This window comes from Ambystoma mexicanum, chromosome 9, assembly GCF_040938575.1.
Source record: "Ambystoma mexicanum isolate Mex_15411 chromosome 9, UKY_AmexF1_1, whole genome shotgun sequence".
Lineage (NCBI taxonomy): Eukaryota > Metazoa > Chordata > Amphibia > Caudata > Ambystomatidae > Ambystoma > Ambystoma mexicanum.
The window spans coordinates 804315515-804339845 of record NC_090931.1 but is presented as its reverse complement, the minus strand read 5'-3'; the positions used below and the strand labels follow the sequence as shown (position 1 = coordinate 804339845).

Here is a 24331-nt window from a genome sequence, read left to right as displayed (position 1 = left end):
CCCGAGCGCAGGAGCACGCTGAAGATGCCTGATGTGGCGAGTGGGGGGACGGAGCACAGTAGCTTGCACACACCTCTCCGGCTTGATGGGGGGCCAGGAATTCGGCTGCAGGTCCCTCCTTCACTGTAGTCACGGGCGGCGTACTGCTGCACCCGCAGAGCGCCTGGAAATGTTCTTTGGTGGAGCGGGTGGCGCACTTCGGTGGCCGCGTATCCAGGAAGTTTCACTTTCCGTTTGGTCCGCCTGGAGAGGCCGTTGTGCGTCTCTTCGCGTGTCCGGGGATTCCTCCACCGATTTCTTTCGGAATTTCATCCACTTGAAGGGGAGTGGGGTGTTCCGACAGCTGGGGTTTCTTTTTTACCTATGGGGGGTCCGGCAAGTGGGGGCTCAGTTCACTCTTCGGGGCTTTGGGAACGGAGCTTACGCATAGAGCATTGATGTCTCTGTGCCCTTTGGTGGCCGTCCTGAATTGCATTTTGACACTAAAATGTCATTGGACAATGAGTTAGCTGATATCCTTAAATCCACTTAATTTTTTGACATCTTCTGATATTTTTGACTAAGTGCTTCTAGTTCTCATTGCTCACGGATAATTTGGTTTGAACTTCACTACTGCAATGCCCTATATGTGCGTGCCGCACAAAGCATGGTCAAAGTGTAAGAAATGAAGTCGTTGTAACGCTCACCTGATTCCCGTAGAGGCGCCGGTCTTGACTGGGCGTATACCGTATCTTCAAAGGTGATGTGTAACACACGGCTGGCTCTTTGGGCTGGACCTCTGTGCACTGTATGTCTGACTCGAAGGGTAAGATGTCTGCAGATAGAAAATATGGGATTAAGGAACTGGGTTATTGAATGTCTCTCTCTCTTCTTCCCTTTCTCTTCTCCTGTAGAACCCCAAAGGTTAACGCTCTCACCTTAGGTAAGTGAACGCCGTGCTCTCCATCTGCCTCGGGGCAGGGTGCTGTAACCAGTTTCTTCACTGGATAAGGGGAGCAGGCCTCTTGACTTCAGAGGACTGCTGTCCGTCGTTTACTGCACGAACGGTAAGTTTCGAGTAATTCTAATGTCTTTAAAGTCTTTAGTAATGATGTTTTTTGTTTTGCAGGGTTCCGGCGATGGCGGACTGAAGTGAGTTGAAGATGGAGCCCGTGTGATGAATAGAAGCGCCTGGAAGCACGTAAGTAAGCGCTTGTTGCCTGCTTCACGATGCGCTCTAACTGTCTTTTTATTTTGCAGGTACAAGTTTGGAGCGGCTGCAGGGTGCCGGAATACCCACTGGGTTAGATGTGGAAAGGAGTAATGGCACATGAGTATTAAAGTTCCCCAATGTCTTTAAACGCACCTTGTTTTGTCTTTCAGATGCGGGATGCAGCGCCGAAGGCCTCTGGAGCGTGCGAAGAGTTGGTAAGCTTTTGTCTTTCAGATGCCGGAATGCAGTGTGAAGACCTCCGGAGCGCACGAAGAGTAGGTAAGCCTTTGTCTTTCAGATGCCGGAATGCAGCGCGAGGCGTTGGTGACAGCCGATGGACCAGGTAAGTGAAGAGCTGTCACTGAAGACCGTAATGCTAACCTATTCTTTCTTGTCTTTATAGGTGTTGCTGAAGACTGGATTCAGGATGGTAAGCCTTTTTCCTTAGGCCCAGGATCAGATGCAGAAGACACGATGAGCGTTCTGCTGCAGAGGATGCAGAATAACGCAAAGCAAGATTCATCCATCGGGTGTGGTTTAAATAGCCTCCTGTAGTGCTTAGGTGTCTCCTTCCACAGCCACGCCTAGGTAAGAAACGAGTTCCTGCTTTCCAGAAGAGTTCCAGTGTTCTGAATCTAGGGAGTGGCTCCTGCCCCGTCCAACAGGAAAAGTAGTTCCAAACAGAAGAGGATCAGAGGCTCAACTGGCAGGCAAGTAAGCAGCATGGTCTGCTGCAGGTAAGTCCACCCAAGCATTATGAGCCCGGCGCTTCCAGCGCTGGGACTGGGCCTATTTATGAGCCTGGTGCCACTGGCGCCAGGACTGGGTCCAAAAGGTCCCAATTGGGACTGGTTGGCACTCGGAACCTGGGTTATGGATCTGCTTCCAAGGGAGTTGGGAAAACCTTGACCTTTTGGAAGCAGAGATCATGACAGTCGTGGAACTATGATCCCTTCTCCCCACAAACCCTGTCGCCATGCCCTGTCCCACGTGCAATATAACCCCCCCCAAACAAATGTGCCTGCTGTTTAATGGAACATACATTGCAGTGCACTGAAGCCCAAGTTTCAACTGCTTCCTACACTTTTATTTTAAAACGAACCATTCCAAAATGTTTAAAAAAGAAATAAATGTATAGGAACAGTAAACTGTAATTAAAAAAAAGTAGAGGAGCACTGCTCCCAACCACTCCCGTCACAATCAAGAACATCAAAATGTGGTGGTGAAGGCCTTTTGCCTGGCAATTAGAATGGCTACTGATAGGCCCCCGAAACCAGCTTATACCCCGTACTGTTGTTCATACCATATGATCCTTCAAAAGCAAATGCTTTAGTATTTGTCCAAAAAGACATAGCAGAAAAATTCCAACCATCAACCTGAGAATGTCATCTGCCACCATGTGCAGAGTTAACTTAAAATCCTTGGTAGTATAAGGGTTTTGGACATCCCCTCCCTTTCCATCGGACCTTTGAACGGAAGATAATTTACTGGTCATTAGAAGGAAGTTCAATCTTATCACTTTTTAGATCATTGATCTGATCTTTGGTGTGTTTTCTGTAAGAGTTTGGATTCCAATATTTAAAGACCACAATGCTTGCACATGTATGTGTTTTAAAGCTGTGTGATTAAATAAATATGACTACACTTTATATAATGCACATGCTTCAACTGGGAAAATATTTACTAACAATCGCTATTCGTGAGATATTGAACAAGAGAGTCATCAACATTTTGGTACAGTCTGCTGTTTATTGCAGGATATGAAAGGAATAATAGCATTTCAAAATTTTAAAACATATAAAAAATGCTATAAGATAATGATTTATTAACAGTTCATATATGTGAAAGACTGTTTTGCCATATATCAGGGTGCAATAGTAGTGCCAGTGCCAAACCGCCACCATGGAAGGTAGACTAAAAAAGTATAATATGCTTTATACATATATCTTTTCTTTAAGAACATTGGGGTAGGCATCACAGTCATCTCTCATCAACGCTATACAGTCTGGCAAATATTTTTAATATTACATAGTCTTTAGTGTTTAAGTTAAAATAAAGTTTTGGCATAAAGAAATTATATAAAGGTTGCTAGTACTCCACGAAACACAAAAACCTACCCAGCCAATGTTTTCCCCATAAGAATATCAAGTATAGATTAAAACCCTACCTCTATGAAATAATTTATACACAGATGAAAGCTAAAACACCATCTAAAATAATCAGTAAATGCATTTCCTTTTGGAAACAAGAGTAGTCACGTTTTGCATGATTCAGTATCAAAAACAGATCTTTTCTTTCAAATGCAAATATACTTTAGTAAAAGAAAGCAAATTTCTTGTTTATTGGGCAGTCAAAATCAACCATTATCCCACAAAAGAGAAGAAAGAAACAACCAGTCCAATATACAATATTAGAAGGAAAAATATTACTTTTAAAAGCTACAAAAACATTTGTCAGGCCATAAAGTAAAATAACTCCAAGTGTTTCTCAGGAAAATAGGTGACCGTGAGTTTGTATTGTTCCAGGAAAACGTGTTTATGCAGAAGAGGCCACACTTTGTTTGTAGACTGCATGATATGCATTTCTCAGCAAAACATAAGGGAAACAAGACTCCAAGAGATCCATTGTTAAGAAAGGCGACTCCTGCACAATCTGCAACCAAAAACAACACATCAAACTTTCTGTTGACACGTAATTTAACATTTGAGTTCTATATATTTGTACAGTGAATTTGATACTTTTTCACTGCAAGCAGACTAGCAAAACTGAAAGCTTGGCAAAAGCTACCCAAATTAAAATACTATCTATCAAGAGTGATATGACTACATACTGACTCTACTGGACATAGAAGTAGACACTTATGGGCCTCATTACAAGTTTCGCTGTATTTTGGTGTTAACTAATACTGCCAAAAGGAATTACCATTACTGCGACTTGGTCCCGTGGAGTTACCAAGGGATAACAAGTGGTGGTAATTCCCCATTTTTGGTGTACATACAACTCTATGGGAATTTTGGTATATTTACTGCTGGCGGTATTACAGCGTGATAAAACCAGCAAAATGTGGCAGTAAGGTGAAGGATATACCTCCAGCAACAAGCTGGAGGGAAATCCTCCACATTTCCTCTGAAAATCGTCAGCATTACCACGCAGTAATCCCGCTGGCGGTAAATCCACCAAAAATTATAATTTGACGGTACAGGAAAAGTGGCGGGTACAGAATTACCGCCACTTTGTTTCACAACCTTGTAATGAGGCCCATATGCGATTACCTTCAGAATATAAGCATGTATCAGATTATGTCAATATCCGCAATTTTATGTTGAATTACATTTTCAGTCCATCTATTGAACACTTCCAGTTTTGTTTTCAAAAACAATACCACATTGACAGATGATTTGGTGTTAAAGGTCTGATGACTAAAATGACAACTCAAAAGACCAATGAGAGTTTCCCCATTTGAATGCCCTTATCTCTTAATAAATTAAAGGCTTTCAGAAACATATTTAAGATAATAAATGACTAATTCTTAAGCCTTACAAACTGTTTCAAGGTTCAATGTTAGCTGGTTATGTAATCGGAATCAAGTGTGGTGTACCCGGTCCAGAGTGAATGTGAGCAACAGCTCTTTAATTTGAGAAAAAGTTACCAGTCTCCTGTTCTGGTGTATTATTAGCTAGCGACTTGACCAAACCTTCTTCTCAAAGCTAAATGCCATTGCAGTCGACTACTATGGACACAAAGTGGGAATATCCCCTTCCCTTTTGCAGATACATTTTTCACTGGTTCCTTCACATAGATATGTTATGTTACTGAGATTTATACCACGTGCCATTGCCATTTGCATGGTCTCCACAAGCATAGGTGGATCTGAAAGCGAGGGGTGGGCTATTGAGGAGGGAAGACAAATGTAAGATAGTGTTGATGCTCTGCTGATGCGTACATTTCAAAATTATCTAGGTACCGTTTGAGGGTCTGTTTCCAGCTAGCCAACTAAAAGTAAATTATTTTTGACTGATGGCACAGGGCTTGAGGGAAGTTTGGACTGGGAGCAATTAAGTCACTATACATCCTTCTCCTTGCATTCTGGCTCTCTCCTATTTTCAGTTAACAATTATTCCCAGCAAGAGAATGAATGAAAAGTAAAAGTACATGGGAGTGGGGGTGGAACGACACATTAAGGTGATATAAGCCAACGAGCGCCCTAAGCAAGTGCCTTGTGAATCATTCAGAAGAAGCTGGTGCGTGTATAACTGAAGAATGTCACGTAAACTGCCCTGGCTCTGGTACAATGAACATGGATATTTCCATGGGGAGAACACCACAAGAGAAGTACAGCAATGCTGGATATGCCAGTCATGTATCTTGAAATGGAGGTTTAATTGACCAGTTTCCCCACTTCTGTACCATGATAAGCGACCAGAAAAGGGCTTCAGTGAACAGGGATTTAGAGTTGTGTCTGCCCCACCTATAGGAACTTGCGAAACTCAGCCAAGACCTCTACCACCCAGGGGTAACCCTAGAACCAGTGATCTCTTCCCTGGACCGGATGGGCACAGCCGAGTCACAAGGCCTCAAGGATCCCCTGCTCCCAGGAAAGCCTTTCTGCCGAGTCACTACATAAACCTGACACTAAGTGGCAGAAAAACCATACAACAAAAGCATCAGCAACCAAAAGTGCCAGACGCTTGTTGTTGCTTGCTGAAGTACAGAACAAACTAAAATACAAAATAAACTAAAAAATAACATCAGGTTTTCGAGGAGTCCATCACCCTACCTAAACTAACTACACAAAATACCTTCTGAACAGCTGTTTGGAACCTCAGTTCCATTATCTACAGCCGTACTGGAACTATTGTACCACCACAATTGACTTCTCACCTTACAAGCTTCCGAGAACTCACAATGAGCAGTTCTATCCAACCATATGATCTTCCAAAAGGTGCCCAGCTGACCCCAAAGCAAAGTCAAACATATAGCATTAACCCCATTTTCAACATTGAGTCTTACTAGTTACCAATGGATACTGCAGATCATCACAACCAGTATCCCTATAAGCCAATAAGATGCCTGCCTGTTTTGTCCACCGTGTTCAATGAGAGACTGAATCCCAAATGAGTCAATACAAGTCATAGCCGATAGTACAGACTTTCCACCTTGATACCCTGAGCTCCTTGTACCTTCGACTTGGCGGCTGTCTCCAACTAAATGGCTAAGGACCTAAGAATGAGCCAAGAGACTTCTGGTACCAAACTGCTTACTTGTAACCATAACACATTACTTACTTTTAGCTAGAAATGTAGCCAAATATAATGCAATGTGGACATGTATTTTTTTTTTTATAGTAATGAAGCAGTAACTTATTTTCTTTTCTGTCCCGCACCCCCTTCAACAGTTGGCCTCGATTGCTGGACTACTAATACCACTCAGTGCACCATGGAAAATAACAGGACCATATTGAGGGTCATTGTGTTACAGGCTTCCTGACAGTGGGAAGACCACCAATAACATGTTGCATGACTGCATTAAAGTCTCAAAACTACTACTTAGACGGTCAGTTCCTGAAGGCACTATACTCTGTCAATTAGGTCCAACATGTACCAATCTAAGCACTAGGGTCAGCCAGTTACCTTAAAAAGGACAACACAACAATCACTGGGCAAGCACGAGGGTTGATGCTCTTTTCCACTGTCAAAAGCACACCTACATACTCTTATCTTCGGAACTTGTGACATCTTTCTAGCAGCCAACAGTTTGGCACATTGCCATGGAAAGACCCAGGTGTGCAATGGTTATTTCCTCTAGAAACATCATTAAAGTTGAGTGATGTTAACAGGAAGTGCAGGGTCTTCCATCCTTTCCATGACCAAAGGTTGTGGGTCTTGGAAAGCTAGATGGGCATGCTCAGATGCAGGTAGAGATCTTTTAAGAGCATCTATTGGCAAGGACAAGCAGATACTATTAAAATGATCAATGAGATGATGATATCAGTAGTACTTTTGAGATCAAAGAAGTTGGAGGAAAACATGAAGGAACTTCGATATACGCATTTATGTAATTGGCCATTACGTAGCAAGTCTACCTGCTTCACCAAGGGAAGCACATCTTTTGCACTTTAAATTGATATGAATTGTGAAATGATCTTGCTGCGGGCTGTTTCAAACCTTGTAGATGGATGTAAGAGCTATCAGGTTGACTCCCATTAGCGAACAGTCTTAAGGTGCCGAAATGACTGTGTACATTCAACTGTAAAAATGAGCACCTCTGCTGAGTAGAGAAGTGAGCCTGATTGGCATTCCAGAGTGCTTATGCAAAGATCTCTAACATGAGCCACAGAACAAACTAAGAACATTCTTTTAGTATTGAGACCTGCAGAGCTGTGAGCATAGGCAGCCAACAAACAAACTGGGGCATGGACCCACTGCAAGGATGGAAGAAGAGTTTGCTGGACCTGAATGGCTTAATCTGACAGTTTTAAGACTAGTCCAAAGGTTTTGACTAATAGTATAACATTTGGCACATCTTTAGCATGGCATAAAGAACAACTCCTATGCAGAAGGCCCATCATCCTTAGCTTACAGGAGAAAGAATCCCTACTGACTGGTTAACAGATCTTACTAGGAGGAGGCAGCAATGCCATTGGCAGGCTCCTAGCCAGGATGGATACTGTTTATAGAATCCTTGTGGATGAAATTATAGATGATTATCCAATTATGACAGAAAACGCTGAATCAAAGATGCTTCAAATGACTAGAGCCAGACAGGACAACGGTTGGTTCTAAAATGGGTCCATCATGAGCCAACCATCCAGACCGGAATAATAATTGACTTTCTGAAGACAAAGGAAAGTGGTCACTGGACACAATCAGTTTGGTGAAACACATGGCAGGCTGCGCTAACACTGATGGTGAGCATTTTGTACTAAAAGTGTTCACCTATGAAAATCCTGGGGTACTCTGCAGCCTTGGTAGTATCATGCAACCATATGGAAAATAAGTTACTTGCCTTTGGTAATGTTCTTTCTGAAGGATATTCCTCTCACAAACCCATCTTAGATCTAGTTTGGATCTCAGAAACCTTTTGACAGCAGGGAGTGAAGTGCAGCATTGACGTGGAGGTTAGAAGTGACGTCGGCGTTGGTATAAGTAGCCCCCCTGATCCCAGTTCATTTGTTTTTTACTCTGTGCTCAGCTGGATGGGGAATTGTTGTGCAAAGCACGTTTTGTTAGAGAGACATTAAAAGCATGAAATATGGTGAGAGCTCTTTATATGAGGGGTAGAACGGGAGGGCATTGAGGAATCCAGGGAAGGAACATCCATATGTAAGAACATTACCAAAGGTAATTTGTTCTTCTAATGGATTGTGACCCCCATCTGATTCCTCAGTTTAGACTCCCAAAGCAGTAACATTTTTGAAGGAGGGAAGAGCGAACTCCCATTGATATTAAGATTAAAAAAAAGTGTAAGACTGCCTTACAAAAATGGAAATCCTGACCAGATTAGACTGTCCAGACAGTAGTGTTTTCTGAAAGTGTGTAGCGGCTTAAAGTCCAAAGTCGTTTCTCCTCATAGTGCTGATGTGGCAGCTATTCTAATAGAGTGCACTATGAATCCTTTCTCTTTTCTTGCCATGGTATAACATTCTGAGCAAGACAAAACTATCCACCTTGATAGTGTTTGTTTTCTCAATCCTTTCCATAATCTATGGCCTATGTAACCGACAAAGAGTTGCTTGTCTAGAATTACATGTTCTGGCTATAAAAAAAAACATAAGGCTCTTTGATGATCTAAACAATGCAACCACTCCTCTTCTTTGGAAGGATAAGGAAGAGGGTAGAGGGCTGCCATGCACATTTTTGGAGTAAGGTGAAACTCATATACTACCTTAGGAAGGAATTAAGGTCGTACTCTGAGCATGACCTCGTCTCTTAAAAAGAGGTGAAGGGAGGTTTGCATTATAGAGCTTGTAGTTCGCTCTTTCTTGGTGCAGATGTGATTGCTGCTAAAGAAACAGTTTCCCACATGAGGAGCCTGAGTGGGCAAGAACGTAGTGGCTCGAAGGGTGCTCCCATTAAGAAAGTCAATACTACATTTAGGGCCCAGGCCGGCATCACAAAAGGGGCCGGGGTAGGGAAAGTATTTGTTAGTCCTTTTAAAAATGTAATCACAATTGCCATCGTGAACTATGAGCCTTGCTCAGTGTGCTCTTTAAGATGGAGAGCTCAGCTAAGTGTCCCTTGACTGTTGTGACCTGTAACCCCCTACTGGGCAAGGTATATATTTTATTTACATTTTTATTGGTATTTATTTAGCGCCCTTGCCAAAGCGCGGTCCAAAAAGTTATAAAAAGTGTTTTAATAAATGGTCCAAGGACAGAAAGAAGAAAGTGATCAAAGAAATGAGCTTTGAGGAAAAGTATGGATGTCCGGTGTGAAAGAGTTCCAGAGTTTGGGGGTAAGAAGAGTGAAAGAACGGAAGTGAGAAGGAGCACAATAGGGTTTAGGGCTCATGAGAAGATAAAGAAGTTGGCAGCGGAGAGAGCAGGAAGGGATGTAATAAACCGGTGAGATCAGGGAGGAAAGCTAGCGAGGGCAGGGAGCACTTCGAGACAATGAAGAGAACGTAAAATTGAAGACGGTAATCAACGGGATGGAGAAAGAAGGAAAAAAGAACTAGCGGTCCGGGCGACGGGTTGTACAAAACGAGAAAATAAATGGCAGAATTAAAGATAGAATGGAGAGGTTTACGTTGGATGAAGGAAGACCAACTAAAAGGGCAGAACACTAGTCAAGACGAGAAAGGATGGACCAGAAGATTAGAAGCGCAGTCGTCTGAGCGGATAGAAAAGGACAGATTTTACAGCTGTTGAAAAGGTGGTAACGGCAGATTCGGGCAGTGGAGGGAATATGGGAGAATGTTGAGGCTGAGTTGAAGGGGACTCCAGGATTTCGAGCTCTTGAAGGGAATGAGATAGAAGAGGGAGGAAAGAAGAGCAAAGTATCAGGAGGGAAAGGGAGAGAATAGGGGAAAGAAGATGACCTCCGTTTTGGAAGGGTTAAGGTGGAGAAAATGAGTAGGAATCCTGGATTGAACCACTGAAAGACAGGTGGAGAGGGAGGAGTGGAGAGATTCATAGAAAGTGGTAAAGAAGATCATCTGAGAATCCTTCACGTAAAAGAGGCTTGAGAGATTGAAGGATTCAATGAGTGAAGCAAGAGGAATAGTATAGATGGAGAATAGCAAAGGGCAGAACACAAAACCTTGAGGAACACCATAGCGGGGTCAAAGGAGAGAGGTGTTACCAGCCCAGGAGACAGAATCGATGCAAAAGGAAAGACAGTACCTTACATGTATTGCACAGGAAATTGTCCACTTCCATGGCTCTGCACCAGCTGAAAAATCACTTCAATCGGCGGCGGTAGAGGGCTTTATTGCCAGGCGTCAGGCTGAGAGAAACACCTCCATAACATCTTCAGAGAGATATAGGACTCTGTATCTTAACCTCTCAGAAACCAGTTGTGAAGATTGAGGCTATTAATGGCCGGGTGGAGAACCAGACCTCCCCCTGTGAGAGTAGGTAAACTCTCTGAGGAAGGCAATGTGGAGGACATGTGGCCATGTTTAGAAGATCCGTGTACTATGTCCTCCTGGCCGGCCCAATCCAGAACAATCAGGACATGGTTGTCCAAACCTTCTCCGCCTCCTGAGAACTTGAGGGATGACTGGGATTGGTGGGAATGCATATGGAAGTGGAAAATTCTAGTCCACCACAAACGCACCCCTACTGCTCCGCTAGGGGGAAATTCTCTGGTACAGACAACTGGCACTTCTGGTTGGTATTGGATGCAAACCGATCCATGTGAGGGGTTCCCCAGAGGGAGAAAATCTTCCCAAGAACTTCCCAACAATCCCCACTTGTGGGAGACTGAACCTTGCATGATCAGGACATGCAGCATTGTGTTCTCCATTCTGGCTAGGTGGACTGCGGTAATGAGATCCATTTCTGTAACACCCAAAACCAGAGCTGCATTGCCGCCCTTCACAGAAGGAGTGACCGACCTTTCTTATTGAGGTAGTGCATGGCCACTGTGTTGTCGGTCATTATTAGAACATTTTCCCTTCGATAAAAGGCAGAAAGGCCTTAGCGCTGGTCTAAACTACCCTCAACTCTAACAGATGTATGCATAGTTTTGTATCCACTGGGGATTTGAACGAATCCTTAGATGTCGTCACTTCTCACTGAGGGGGAGCCCCTTCAATTGAGGTTAGGCAGGAGAGGCTGCTGCCGATATCCTCCCTCGGGGTGGTACAAAGCAGCAGAATCTCAAGGGGAGACACACCCCCTCTGGAGACAAGGATGAACATCTAAGGGAAATGCAGTTCAACACTCCCCTCACCCAATGTCCTCATAGCCCTTACACCCCACCTCCATGTTACCCACCACCATGTATGTCTGTGAGACTAAGAGCTACACACCTACTGAGACCATGACGAGTAGGGCTCACTGGACTACCACCACCAATGGAGAAAATGAGGCGAGGCTGAGGTATGCCGAGCCCACCGGGGAACTGGAGAAAGCAGGCTAGATCCCACTATCCATCACAGATAAAAAGTAAAGAAGGACTCACCACCTGGGGGGGTCAGACCCTCCCTGGAGGTACCGCCAGCAAGGATGATGTCCTGCTTGGGAAGGAGATGAAGCTGCTGACCAGGGCGCGAGAAGGAGAATCCAGGCGTCCTTACCCGGTCCACTGTGCACGGGCAGACTGGAAAGCAAGGAGAAAAGGGGCCCAGGAGAGAGAAGTCGTCGGACCACGTGATCGCTGAGACACATGCAGTCCGCCCAAGAAGAAACACTGCAGAGCTGCTGCAAGCCCTGCGAAAGCAGGAGAAGAACGAGGACAACCGTTGGGGATGTCAAAAGAGCCAGAGTGTGACAATGAAGATCTGCCAGCAACCCAGAAGGTACAGGGGCTCCCTGGGTCAAGAACAAGATAAACCCTGTAACCAGGGTCTGGGACCCATAAGTAATAACAGGGAGAACCTGTGACTATTATAAGACCTAGCAGGATACTGAACCAGGTAAAAAGGGAACACGATACTGTGAAGAAAGCGAGGTCTGGGACCTGCAACCTGAGGAGGAGGAGGAAATCCTCATTGCTCATCTTTCTTGTGCAGTACCTAGCAGGGTAGTGAACCAGGTCTGGCCAGAAAGAGCCACTGACAAAACTTGGGTCTGGGACCCTCAACTGCCCTTGGTAAACCTGAGAAAGGCCAGGGGGAGGAAGACATTCCCCCTGGCATTGTGAACTGTGAAAGAGAGCCTGAGAAAGGCCAAGGCAAGGGAGACATTCCCCCTTGCATTGTCAACGGTCAAAGAGAGCTGAGAAAGGCCAGTGGAAGGGAGATATTCCACCTGGTATTGTGAACTGTGAAAGCAAGCCTGAGAAAGGTGCGGGCAAGGGAGACATTCCCACTAGTGTTGTGAACTGTGAGCAAAACCTGAGGAAGGCCAGGGGGAAGGGTGTTATTCCCCCTGGCATTGTGAACTGTGAGAGTAAGGCCTGAGAAGGCAGGAGAAGGGAGTCATTCTCCTAGCAATTGAACCCGCAAGAAGCATCAAGTTAACAGTCCAGGGGAAGGGGGTCAATTCCCCCGGGGATACAAAAAATGGAACATTCTGACGCAGAGTGTTATCGGATCTGTAACCCTTTTGCTTGTTTGTGAAGTCCTACAATCAGGGGAAGGGAGTAATTCCCCCTGGTGGAAAATTTACAACCAGAACTGTGCCACCCAGTCCAGGGGGAGGGAGTTGTTCTCTTGGGCTAAGAACTTTGGTACAACTGTTTAATTTAGTTATACCTATAAGGGACAGAGATAGGGACATATTGACACATGATGGTGGACTTTTGAAGTTGCTGAGACATTTTGACAAACCCATTAACATTTTAGTTGAGGCAGGGGAACCCCTCATAGATATATGGAGGGATAGGTTTACTTTTATCTCAAATAAAAGTCTATAACAATCACCATGCCACCTGTGCATCAGTCTCCCTTTTCTGCACCCTTACAGGATCATAGTCTACTTATTGCCAGATTGTTCTGGTGTGCACCCTATTCCTTGAAGGAAGCATCCTTGAATACAGTGATGTCCAGCCATGGTTTCCAAAATGTTTCTCAGGCCATCAGGTTCTCTCTGCAGGTCCATCACAGAAGGTACTGCTCTGGACTTGAATGAGGTCCGTCAACTTGCTTGAGAACTGTGACCATTCCGACTGAAGAGACCTCAGTCAGGCCTCCGGCACCAGGAAAATGAGTGAAGCCATGAGACCCAGCAATCTTAGAAAGTCAAAGGCTGGCAGATATTGGGTGGTTTGAAACTTCATGACCATCTGCGTGATATGCTGAGTACCTAACCCGGTAGGGAAAGCCTTCCTAGAGGAGGAGTCCAGGACCGCTTCTATAAATTGGGGCATTTGAGGAGTCATTTGAGACTTCCTGAAGTTGAGGGAGAAGCCCAGTTTCTGTGGGAAGTGGCAGGTGCAGTTGAGATGTTTCAGAGCCTGACCCGGGGAACATGCTCTGATCAGCCAATCGTCTAGGTAAAGGAAGACGTGAATACCCTCTCTCCTCAGACTCACTACCACTACACCATTAACATGGCAAAAACACTTGGAGCGAAGGTAAGCCCGAAAGGTAGAACTCAAAAGTGATAGTGAGTACTGCCAATCACGAATCTCAGGTACTTTCTGTGCTTGAGATGAATAGGCACATGAATGTAAGTATCCTGAAGATCGAGTGACACCAACCCATCCCGGAGCTGAAGGGCACCAATCTGTGAGACGGTGACTATCCTCGATTTGTCTTTCCTGAGGAACTTCTTCAAGCACCTCAGGTCCAAGAAGTCCTCCATCCTTTTTGGGTACCAGGATGCATGTTATGAGCCCTAATTCCCTTCCGCTAGAGGCACTCTTTCTATAGCACCTTTCTCCAGCAGGGAGAGAATCGCTTGCTGGAGAAGCTGATTTGGAGACCAAAAAGATGTGCAACTGGAAGATAATACGGTGGAACTTTTTAGAAAAGGAAGGCAATAGCCAGGGGATAGTATCGGTAGTACCCATGCATCCAGAGAAATGGTATACCTTTCTTTTGAATGCTCGGCTAAACTTACTTCCACTGGAGATACATGAAAAACTTTCTTAAAATGGTTTGTGGCTGTGGATGCGGCTGAGGGCAAGTATGAGAGATGCTTGGGTGGGTTTACCACCTCAGTCCTCTTGCCGAGTGGGAGAATATCCTCTGACCCTGACTTTGGGTACCCTGTCCTCCACCTCGATAGTTAAGGGAGGAGAAATAATGAATTTACACTTCCAGCCCTGAGAAGGAGCCTGCTGTTGTTGCTGGCAAATTGCTGCCCCTAAAGAGTTACCCACAGCTTTGAACGCTTAAACTGGGGGGCTGTCTTCCATTTTAGGGGTAATTAAATTTGACCCATCAAGGGGCATATCTAATAATCTGGCCTGAACATCAGGGGAAAGCCTGATTTCCTGAGCCATGAAAATCTTCTAGCGACTGCACTGGGACCCATGGACCTACCCACACTGTCTGGTGCATCCAATCCCAACTGGAGGTACTGACATGATGCCTCCTTACCACCCGATATTAAGTTTAAGAATCCATCTCTCATTTCCCCTTCAAGAACATTTTCTGCTGCCTCTGCCATTTAGAGCACTAAAGCATTAATGGCGTTGAGGGCCATGCTGCCAACTTTGAATTCTTTTTTCCTTTGCCAAAGCATCATTTTTTCTAATCTTCCAATCTAGTGGCACGGATGGATAGGCTGTGGACTTTGAGGTGGAATTGGAAGCTTGCCCCACAAAACTTTCTGGTGTGTGATGCTTAGAGAGTAAACTGGGATCCACAGTGGAAGGTTTATATTTTTTGACTAGCTCTTTGTAAACTGCCGATGCTGTTCCTGGCTTCTTCCAAACTTTAAGAAGGGGAATTCTTAGAGCTGTATGGAAGAGTAAAACAGGTTACTTGCGGGGACCTTTGTCTAAAATATCAGTTAGGTCATATTCATTACTAACTTTATAAGAGCAACCTCACACCAAGCAATCAATGACTTTATTCAGGACCTTCTTATAAGCAGCATTGGGTGCAAATGAGCATCAGGTTGCCCGAATTCGACCATGGAAGGTGTCAAATCCGCTGGCATCTTTTAGATTCGAGTCCAGCTCTTGGTTTCAGGCCTCTGAGATTAATTGGTCGGGGATTTTAGACACCCTGAAAGGTTTGAATCTGAATGGATCATCATACTCATCCTCGTCTTAATAGATGGAGTGAAACAAGTTATAAAGGTTTGTACATGATTGTGGTGCGTACTTCGACGTCAAGGTCTATGTCGAGTGTTTCTTAGACATCTAAGCCGTTTTCGAGGAGGATGCAGATTCGTCTTGATGAAGAAAGGAGCTCTGGTGTTCAATAAAGTTGATGCTGCACTGGTAGCTTTCAGTTGTGTTTTTTATCCCAGGCTCTTGGGCGTGGGGTTTGATGGCTTCTCAGGGTGCCTGCCGGTCTTAGAAGACGCAGTTGGTTCAGTTTCTTTACTTTGCAGGAACCGAAGGTGGTGCCGTTTAGAAAATGTCAAGCATTTTTTATCTAAATTCTTCCAATTTTTACCGAGGCAGATTTTGACAGAAAATGCACATGGTGCCTATCAGGTGAAGAATTGGTTGATGAAGAGCAATGACATTGCTTCTTCTTAGGGGATGAAGAAGAGGAACGATAGCAGTCGCTTCTGCACTGTGATCTCTTTGAATGTTTTATGGCTCTTTTCCTAGGTCTTTCAGGAGATTTTTCTCCTTCTGAACTACGACCTTCAGAGGATTTCTTTTCAAAGTCATAGTACCGGGAGATTTAGATGTCGAACAACCCAAGGCGAGCTTCGATATTCTCTTGCAATGCTCTGGACATCATCGATTGGCAGAAGCCACACTCGACATCATGGCCCGTTCCGGAGGACCAGGGGCAGATTCTGTGCAGATCTTTAATCGACATCTTCGAATCCCAGCCCTCACATCTTTTGAAATCCATAGGCTTCAGAGTTGAAATTTTGAATAAAAATGTCAAGAGAAATAACAGACGTGTGCCAAAAGAAATTCTGAGGCAAAGTAGAGCATTCCAAGAAGCGTGCTGAGCATGCAGAAAAATAGAACTGAGGTAACGGGGCGTAGTGCGAGATCATTTTATCGCCGTCATGTCTGGATGCATGTGTGAAGTGTGTTGAAGGACTTTGATGCTGAAGCTGCACGGCGCCACCAATTGTCAAAAAATTTTCCAAGTAGTAAATTATAGCTAAAATGGCTTTTCAGGAGACTTTTGCTAATTATAATTGCAGAGGGAAGGGTGCCATGTGATAATATTGCTGAAAAAAAGTTTTTGAAATAATATGCATTTATTGATGTCAAAAAGTACTTCCCCCATATTCTAGAACTGGGTTAATTTACTAATACAACTCCAGTCCTATTTGGGGGATGTGCTTGATGGTGGCCAGTGAGCACTTAGGAATACATATGGGTCCAAAACCTATACATATAGTTTCAAAAATTCACGGATATGATCAGTGGATATCAAGGAGAAGATGCATGCTTTTCTTAAACACCATTAAGAATTTCCGGTTACATATACTACATAAGCTGATCTAAGAATATTCCTATACTTACTGCAGATAATCCATTTTTCATATATTGATTTCACTAGTTGCGTTTTCAACATTTTATGTGACCAATTTAAGACCAAGAGTTCGCACAAAGTTTCACCAGAGGAATGAACAAGGCCACTAGGCCAAAAATCCCCTTTTTCTGCAAGTTGGGTTGGGAGGAAATGCATTGCCTCAAAACAAACAATGGAAATAACTTGCTAAAAAACTATTCACTTTCTGCTAGGGTGGAGATCAATTGCATCCACAAAGTAATTTTTACCAATCTATAGACAAGTGTCACAACTTTCCACGATGGCCACTAAGCAGGCAGTTTCACTTTATGGTGGGTTATCAGGAGTGCCCTCCTGTGTGACGTGAGGCAGCTGAAATCAGGTAGACAGAAGAATGGGACCCTGAGAAGTGATGGAAAAGACTGCCCATGTACTTCACTTTGGCGCTGTGTTGAAGCTGTCCGAACAGAGTATGGAAAAAGAGGATGCCGTCCATCTTACTATCAGGACCAACTGGACCACTTGCACTGGGATCCGCAGGCTGATCCATGGGACCAACAGTTTAATATGGGGGTATGGAGGTCATAGATAAAAGGTGGACAATATTTAATGTATATGCTTATGACAGACTACTTGCACAAAAAGAGTGCAGGAGGATTCTGGCTTCAGCATGTTGGGGAGTCCCTTGGCACCTCTGCTTGTCATCCAGGATTTGAAGTAGACGAGCCACAATGAGTGCAATATAGGCCTCATGGAATGGTTTGGAATGTTCGAAACTCGGTACTGGAACAATGGTCTGAGCGGGAGAGTTCTGTCTCCTGTTTTTCTTGTGCCTCGTGGGGATCAGGTCAGACCACCACTGGTGGTAGTGGTGGGTTAAGGAACGTAGCCAGCTTAATTCTCCTACTGTTTGGAACTTACTTTTCGTTTGTGGGCAAAATGTTCCACTCACTGTCAACCCTGACTGGCTGTGGCAGGTAGTCTTAAATGACTCCAAGAGATAGCAACTAGCGGTAGCGGTGCACGAGTGGTTTACTGTGGTACCACTGTGTTTCTTACACAAAGCTCAGCAAGTCTACACTTTCCTTCTTTCTCTGAGAGGCAGATCCAGTTACAAAAACCACCAGAGGCATGTGAGCGGTGTAGGATTGGTTTACCGTGGAACATTAGGATATCAAGTACCGAACTAATTGTGTATGTGTTGAAACTGTTTATCCACACCGGCTCTGCATACTCACACATCTGTAGAGAGACTCCTCCTTTAAATTGCTTACCTTCCTACGTGAGCACACAATGTTTGGATTAAGAAGTCTTGCCTAACACTCCCACAAGACTTTGCATGAACAAATGCAAGTGAGATGCCCTTGCCGACATCATCCCCAACAACATAACGAGGATGCAAGTCCCCGGCATCCTCTGCAAACAGTGAATAAACCTGGCCCTTCGTACATGGCCACAATTGAGACTGTGAATCTGACACAAGATGGAGATGAAGAGCTCAGGTCAGCTCAAGTCTGTAACAATAGAGGGGAGGGGGACGCCGATTCATCCAGCATGGAGGAAGCAACAACCTTTGCATCAAGATCTGCACAGGGTCATGAACTGAGGGAGATGGTATCCCCGCCTAGCTACACGGATTCAGCAGAAGAGTAAAGCTCAGTTGAATTGAGCACCTCCTACGCGTCCACTCCGCAGCTACCCTATAGGCGTAGCTCATTTTGTCCCTCTATGCGGCAGTCAATTTCCAATGAAACATATGCTCTATCCTATTGCCCTAGTGCCCTATCCTATTTCAATCAAGTTATTACCTCATTGGTCGGTCTGTATGAAGACATCAAAATGGATGCATCTTAGCACACATTGATACTACTGGATATTCCAAATAAGCTACATAGCATAATCCAAAAGCCTGCTAGCTAAGATTCACAGTTGCAGGGCATATATCCGGAAGCAACAGACTTGACACTAGTCTCCTTGATTGAAATAGGGAACAATAGACCCGCCTCCTTTGAAACCCCCACGCAAAGGCCCTCCCACAGAGGACTGGAGTCTTCACAAATGATCCTAATATTGGACAATACAGTACTGGAAGCCTCCAACCAAATAAATCAAGAAAATCAACCTCTAATGGATGCCTATTGTTGGTGGCATCATGGCATCTCTCACTGCCCCTCAGTTGTCATCTGAAAAAGGGGGGGCAGGTGGATCAGATCCACTCTCTGGACTGGCCCTCAGTTCCAAGGTTGTCATCAGGAACAAACCAGGGAAAAGGGTAAAACCAGCTACGAAGATAACCACAGGGAAAGCGATAAAGTATCACACTACCCCCACCTAAAACAATGTGCAATCTTACTATACCAGAAGCACTGGCCGGGAGTTAGGAACAAACTCCTCCCTTGCACAGTTGAGCCGACCTCTAGAGACCCCACCAATGACTCCATAATCATGTATGTATTGAATGAAGAAATTGGGGGTGAAGACTCCCACCGTGAACGCAGGATAACTGCAAGGAGCAAAGTTACTTCCAAAGCTGCAGAGGAATCTGCTTCGGCCCTCCTCCCAATAATGAAATCGACGTCTAAACAGTGGGGTGAGGTGCCTAGCAGCCCGATTAAATCCCTCAAAACATTGTCTTGGGAACCTTCTTTGCGGGAGAATTATTTGAATGAAAACCCCCACTCTACAGTCCAGCTGGTAGCCACCATGAGATTAGGGCATGATAGCAACACAAGTTGCCAAACTAACATTCTACCCCCACTAATATGTTTTAGCACTGACTGCCGTGATTCTCACTTGTTTGTGGCACCAATATCTGAATCAGAGAATGGCCGTAGCAACAGCACCTACAGAGGCTACAAATTAACAGGTACGAACTGAAGGACAGTTTGGCTACCGGTACCTACGAAGGGGGAAAGAACATGTATGCTTTGACAAAGACTTGGACATTAATGATGCTCACCACATCTATCAAAAGCTATGCCCACAGCCCCAAAAACCGCTAACCTGTTCCAGCAGTAGCATATTCTAAATTCTGAAAGGTGTGAGAGACAGAAAAGACATAAGAGGTTTGGAGCAAACATCCGGGGATTGGCAAGAAAAACCCCAGAAACATCTCCTTTAGGGACAGTGCCCGTAAAACGTGTCCAGCAAAACTACAGGCCGCGTATCAACTCCTCCTGGAGGGTGAACTTTATCAGGACGGGGTTGGTTTTGAATCGGTCTGCTGTCTTGTCTTTGTTCTCTGAAATTGTTATGTCTATCTGTAATATCCACCAGAGACATTGAGAGAGTAGAATTTGCAGATCAAATTCACACAGAGTTGTGCTTGGATTTGAGTCTTGGGTGGTATTTGATCTCATAATGAGGGAAGCTGAGACAATGGGGCAGCTTGGGTTTGCCATTAAAACAATGGACACGCCCAGGGCTGCACATTTGTTGGGGAGACTCTCAGGCAGTCATTTTGACCAGCACAGACACAGTTCACCTTTACAACCGCTTACTCAGACAATTAATCTGGGTAGACAGGATAACATCATGGTTCCTGACAAAATGATCGGGGAAGAGAAAGAGTGTCACGTGGACTGGTCTTGGTTGGCTGCAACCTTAAACCCTAGCCACAAACCCCAAAAAATCCCATGTAGACTCTAGCTCCCACACCTTTCAAACTCACCACTTCGAACACAAGAGGTCACAAGCTTTTATTCACTAACCCATATGTCTGTTCCTTATTAAGACCACTAGTTCTAATTTGTCTCCAGGAGACCTGGTTGATGGAAGCTCCAGCAATGGACGGGTACACTGTGACCTCACAACGGGCAAGTAAGGGCATGAGAGTTAGGCCGAAGGAGGGCCTTGCCACTTTGTGTAGAAACGGTAGTGCCCTAAAATTCACCAAAACACATGATCTTAGACCTGGCCTTATGGCCACTGAATGTGAAATGTGTACTCAATTAATGCCACTACAACTTTTACTTTGTAACATCTATTGGCAAGAGGCTATAGAACAGATCGATTAATTTCTCGAAGCCCTGTCCACTTGTTCTGTGGATTGGATGGAGTCTCACATGGACGGGCATGTTAACGTCCTTGGTGACTTTAATTCAAACTGTATTGACTCGTAGGTAGATGAAGCCCCGACATCTAAAATATTTTCACGGAATAAATTTGCCTGTGTGAACCATAAACTGATGTGTTTGAATGGTATCAAAAGGAAATACTGCTTCAACAACATAGGGCTGTTTTTCCTACATGGTATCACTAATGTGGACACGGGAATATATTATCTGGCAGAGTGGTAAGAAGAAATCTGCCCTGGATTATATCTTCCTGGGCAGCTTTCTGACGGCTAAATGTAGCAAATGTAAAATCATACAAAACTCTTGGAGTGATCACAACATGGTAACCTGCTCGTTCAATTGGCCGACGGGAAGAGGTCAAGAAAAGTATGAGGTAGAAATTGGGCTTAATTCTGCTCTGAACAGAGTAAAATGGAACCAACACAAGATCAATAAGGTGAATGAAGAAATCAAGGGCGCAACTGAGAACACCAACTATGATTGGAAATTGATGACGTTTACTGACACAAATTTTTATAATTATTTTGCAAGACATCATTAATTTGACACATGTTGGAAAAACGGAATAATAATACAATCAAACAACCCCTTAATAAAAAGACTCACAGGTATGATGAATTAGCAGGAAAAAGCACAAATCTCTTCCATTTGTCAAAGTAGCAGTGCCTCGTGTTTGGCTTCCCAGATTCTTTTAGGATATCCGTACACCTCTGGTAAATTGAGATGTCCAAACTCTATGACCTCAGGTGCCATGCTGCCAGGTTCATTGAGTTGGGTTGAGGATGCACTGTTTGACCTTGGTGCTTGGACAGTAGGTTGTACCAGCCTGGAAGTTTGATTGGTTCGCACACGGCTAATCTGCGTAAGTGTGGGAACCACGGTTGTCTTGCCCACATGGGAGCAACCAGGACGAGCGTCATCGACTCTCTGTTCATCTTGTTGACCACCTTCCTGATGAGAGGAGTTGGTGGAAAAGTGTACGCAAACATTCCTGACCAGTTCATCCACAGGGCGTTCCCCTGGGAGTCTGGTTGGGGGAACCTGGATGCAAATCCTGGGCATTGTCTGTTTTCGCTTGTGGCGAATAGGTCTACAGTGGGGAAGCCCCACTGAGATAAGATATCTTCTACGACTCTTCTGTGTAGACACCATTCATGTTCTTCTGGGAGGGGGTCTCTGCTTAGAGCATCTGCTAGAGAATTGAGATCCCCTGGAACATGTTGCGATGACAGGAAGATGTTCCGTCCGAGTGCCCATTTCCAAATTTTCTGGGCAAGCTTGGACAGATTTGGCGAACGAGTCCCTCCTTGCTTGTTCAGGTAAGACATGGCTGTAGTGCTGTCCGTCTGGATTTGCACTGACAGATTTAGCAGGTAGGGCTCGAATGCTTGAAGCGCTCTGAATACTGCCAGAAGCTCTAGCAGGTTGATGTGATTCTTGGCCACTGAGTGAGACCAGGGACCCTGAGCTGCGTGGTTAAGATGGTGAGCTCCGAACCCTGTCAGGCATGCATTGGTTGTGACTACCGCCTGTATCTCTGGATCGTACAAGGGTTTCCCCTTGGACAGATTTTCTCTTGTCCACCAGTTTAGGCTTTGTACAAGTGTTGGCGAAATGACCACTAGATCGTCCCACTGACCACTTGCCTGAGACCACTGTTTCGCCAACCATTCCTGCATGGGACGCATGCGCAGGCATGACGCCATCATGCCCAGCAACCGCATTGCTTTGCGTACCGTTAACTGGCGACCGGACTGATATTGCGGAATTTGCAGCAGTATATTCCGAATTCTTTCCTCGGAAGGAAAGGTCAACCCCTCTTGAGTATCTAGGATAGCTCCTAGGAACTGTTTGGAAGTGCTTGGCACCAGACTTGACTTTTTCTCGTTTATTGAGAAGCCCAATTCGAAGAGGAGGTCGATTGTCCTTTGAATGTTTGTTCTGCAAATTACTGGGGTCTCTCCCGTGATGAGCCAGTCGTCCAGGTAAGGGTACACCGGGATTGCCTCCCTGCGTAGGTGTGCTGCCGCCACCGCCAGTACCTTGGTGAATACCCTTGGAGCCGAGGCTATCCCGAAGGGCAGTACCTTGAACTGGTAGTGCCGACTGTCCACCTTGAAGCGCAAGTACTTTCTGTGGGCTGGGGACATGGAAATATGAAAATAGGCATCTTTCATGTCCAACGTTGCCATGTAATCCCCCTTTTTCAGGAGGGGGATTACCTCTTGGGAGAGTAGTCATGTAAAATATTTGGGGCTTGACATACCTGTTTGCAGGCCGTAAATCCAATACTGGGTGCATTGTCAAATCTTTTTCTGGCACAAGGAAGTAAGTTGAATAAATACCCTTGTTTACCTGGTGTCCCGGGACGAGTTATATCGCATCCTTTGCTAGCAGATTGACAATCTCCTCGAGGAGGATCTTCTGGTGTTCCAAAGAATGTATTCTTTGTCGTGGAGGATGGTTCTGGGGATGCTGTAACAGTTCTATGCAGTATCCAGCGTATACTGTGGACAGCAACCATCTGTCTGATGTGATCCCTTCCCAAACTTGGGTGAAGTTGGAAATGCGTCCCCCTACTGGGGTTGCGTGAGAAGGGACCCTGAACGGAGCGTCACTGTTTTGGTGGAGGCGTGCCGCCTCCTTTACTGGGACTGCCTCTACCCTTACCACGTCCTCTTTTATTACCACTGCCGTAACCCTGGGTAGACTGTTGGTTATTATTGTTCCAGGGTGTACCCTGCCCCTGGGAATAGTTAGATCCTCTCTGGGAATTTTGGCCGCGTGGGCGAGGAAAATTGCCATTCCCTCTTTGATTAGGGGGTTTGTTGGTTAGTTGGCCTAGGGATTTGAGTGTCTCATATTCGTCCTTAGCATTTTTCAGCGCGTCCTCGACCGCCTTACCAAACAGATCCGGCTCCACCGGTTTATCTAACAAAGATGCTTGGGTTTCATCTTTGAATCCAGACTGCCGTAACCAAGCATGTCTCTTGATAACAGTTCCTTCTGCTATCAATCTGCCGGCGTTATCCGCGGCATCAAAGGTTGCTTTTAAAATGCAACCGGACACAGATCATCCCTCCGCCGCAAGTCGTGCCAACTGGCTCTTTAAGGGTTCTGGGGCGGAGTCTATGAGTGCCGCGACTTCTTCCCACTGATGGCAGTTGTAGCTGGCCAACAGGGTGGTGGAGTTGGCAATCCTTGCCTGGTAGGCGGAAGTGGAGGCTACTTTCCTGCACAAACCATACAGTTTCTTGCTCTCCTTGTCGGGAGGAGCTTCGGACGATGACAAGGGTGTACCAGCCCTCTTACGGGTGTCAGTAACAACCAGGGAGTCCGATTTCAGATG

General features: G+C 45.0%; 1 protein-coding gene across 5 annotated transcripts in view; it reads right to left on the bottom strand.

Annotated features, from left to right (window-relative positions):
- Positions 1-2921: 2921 nt before the first annotated feature.
- NCKAP1 (NCK associated protein 1) overlaps positions 2922-24331 on the bottom strand; it is a 1877983-nt gene continuing 1856573 nt past the window's right edge. For all 5 annotated transcript variants that reach the window (XM_069615779.1, XM_069615776.1, XM_069615777.1 and 2 more), the window contains one exon: positions 2922-3844. In XM_069615779.1, the coding sequence (XP_069471880.1) occupies positions 3728-3844 (117 nt within the window). In that variant the 3' untranslated portion in view covers positions 2922-3727. The remainder of the gene's footprint in view (positions 3845-24331) is intronic.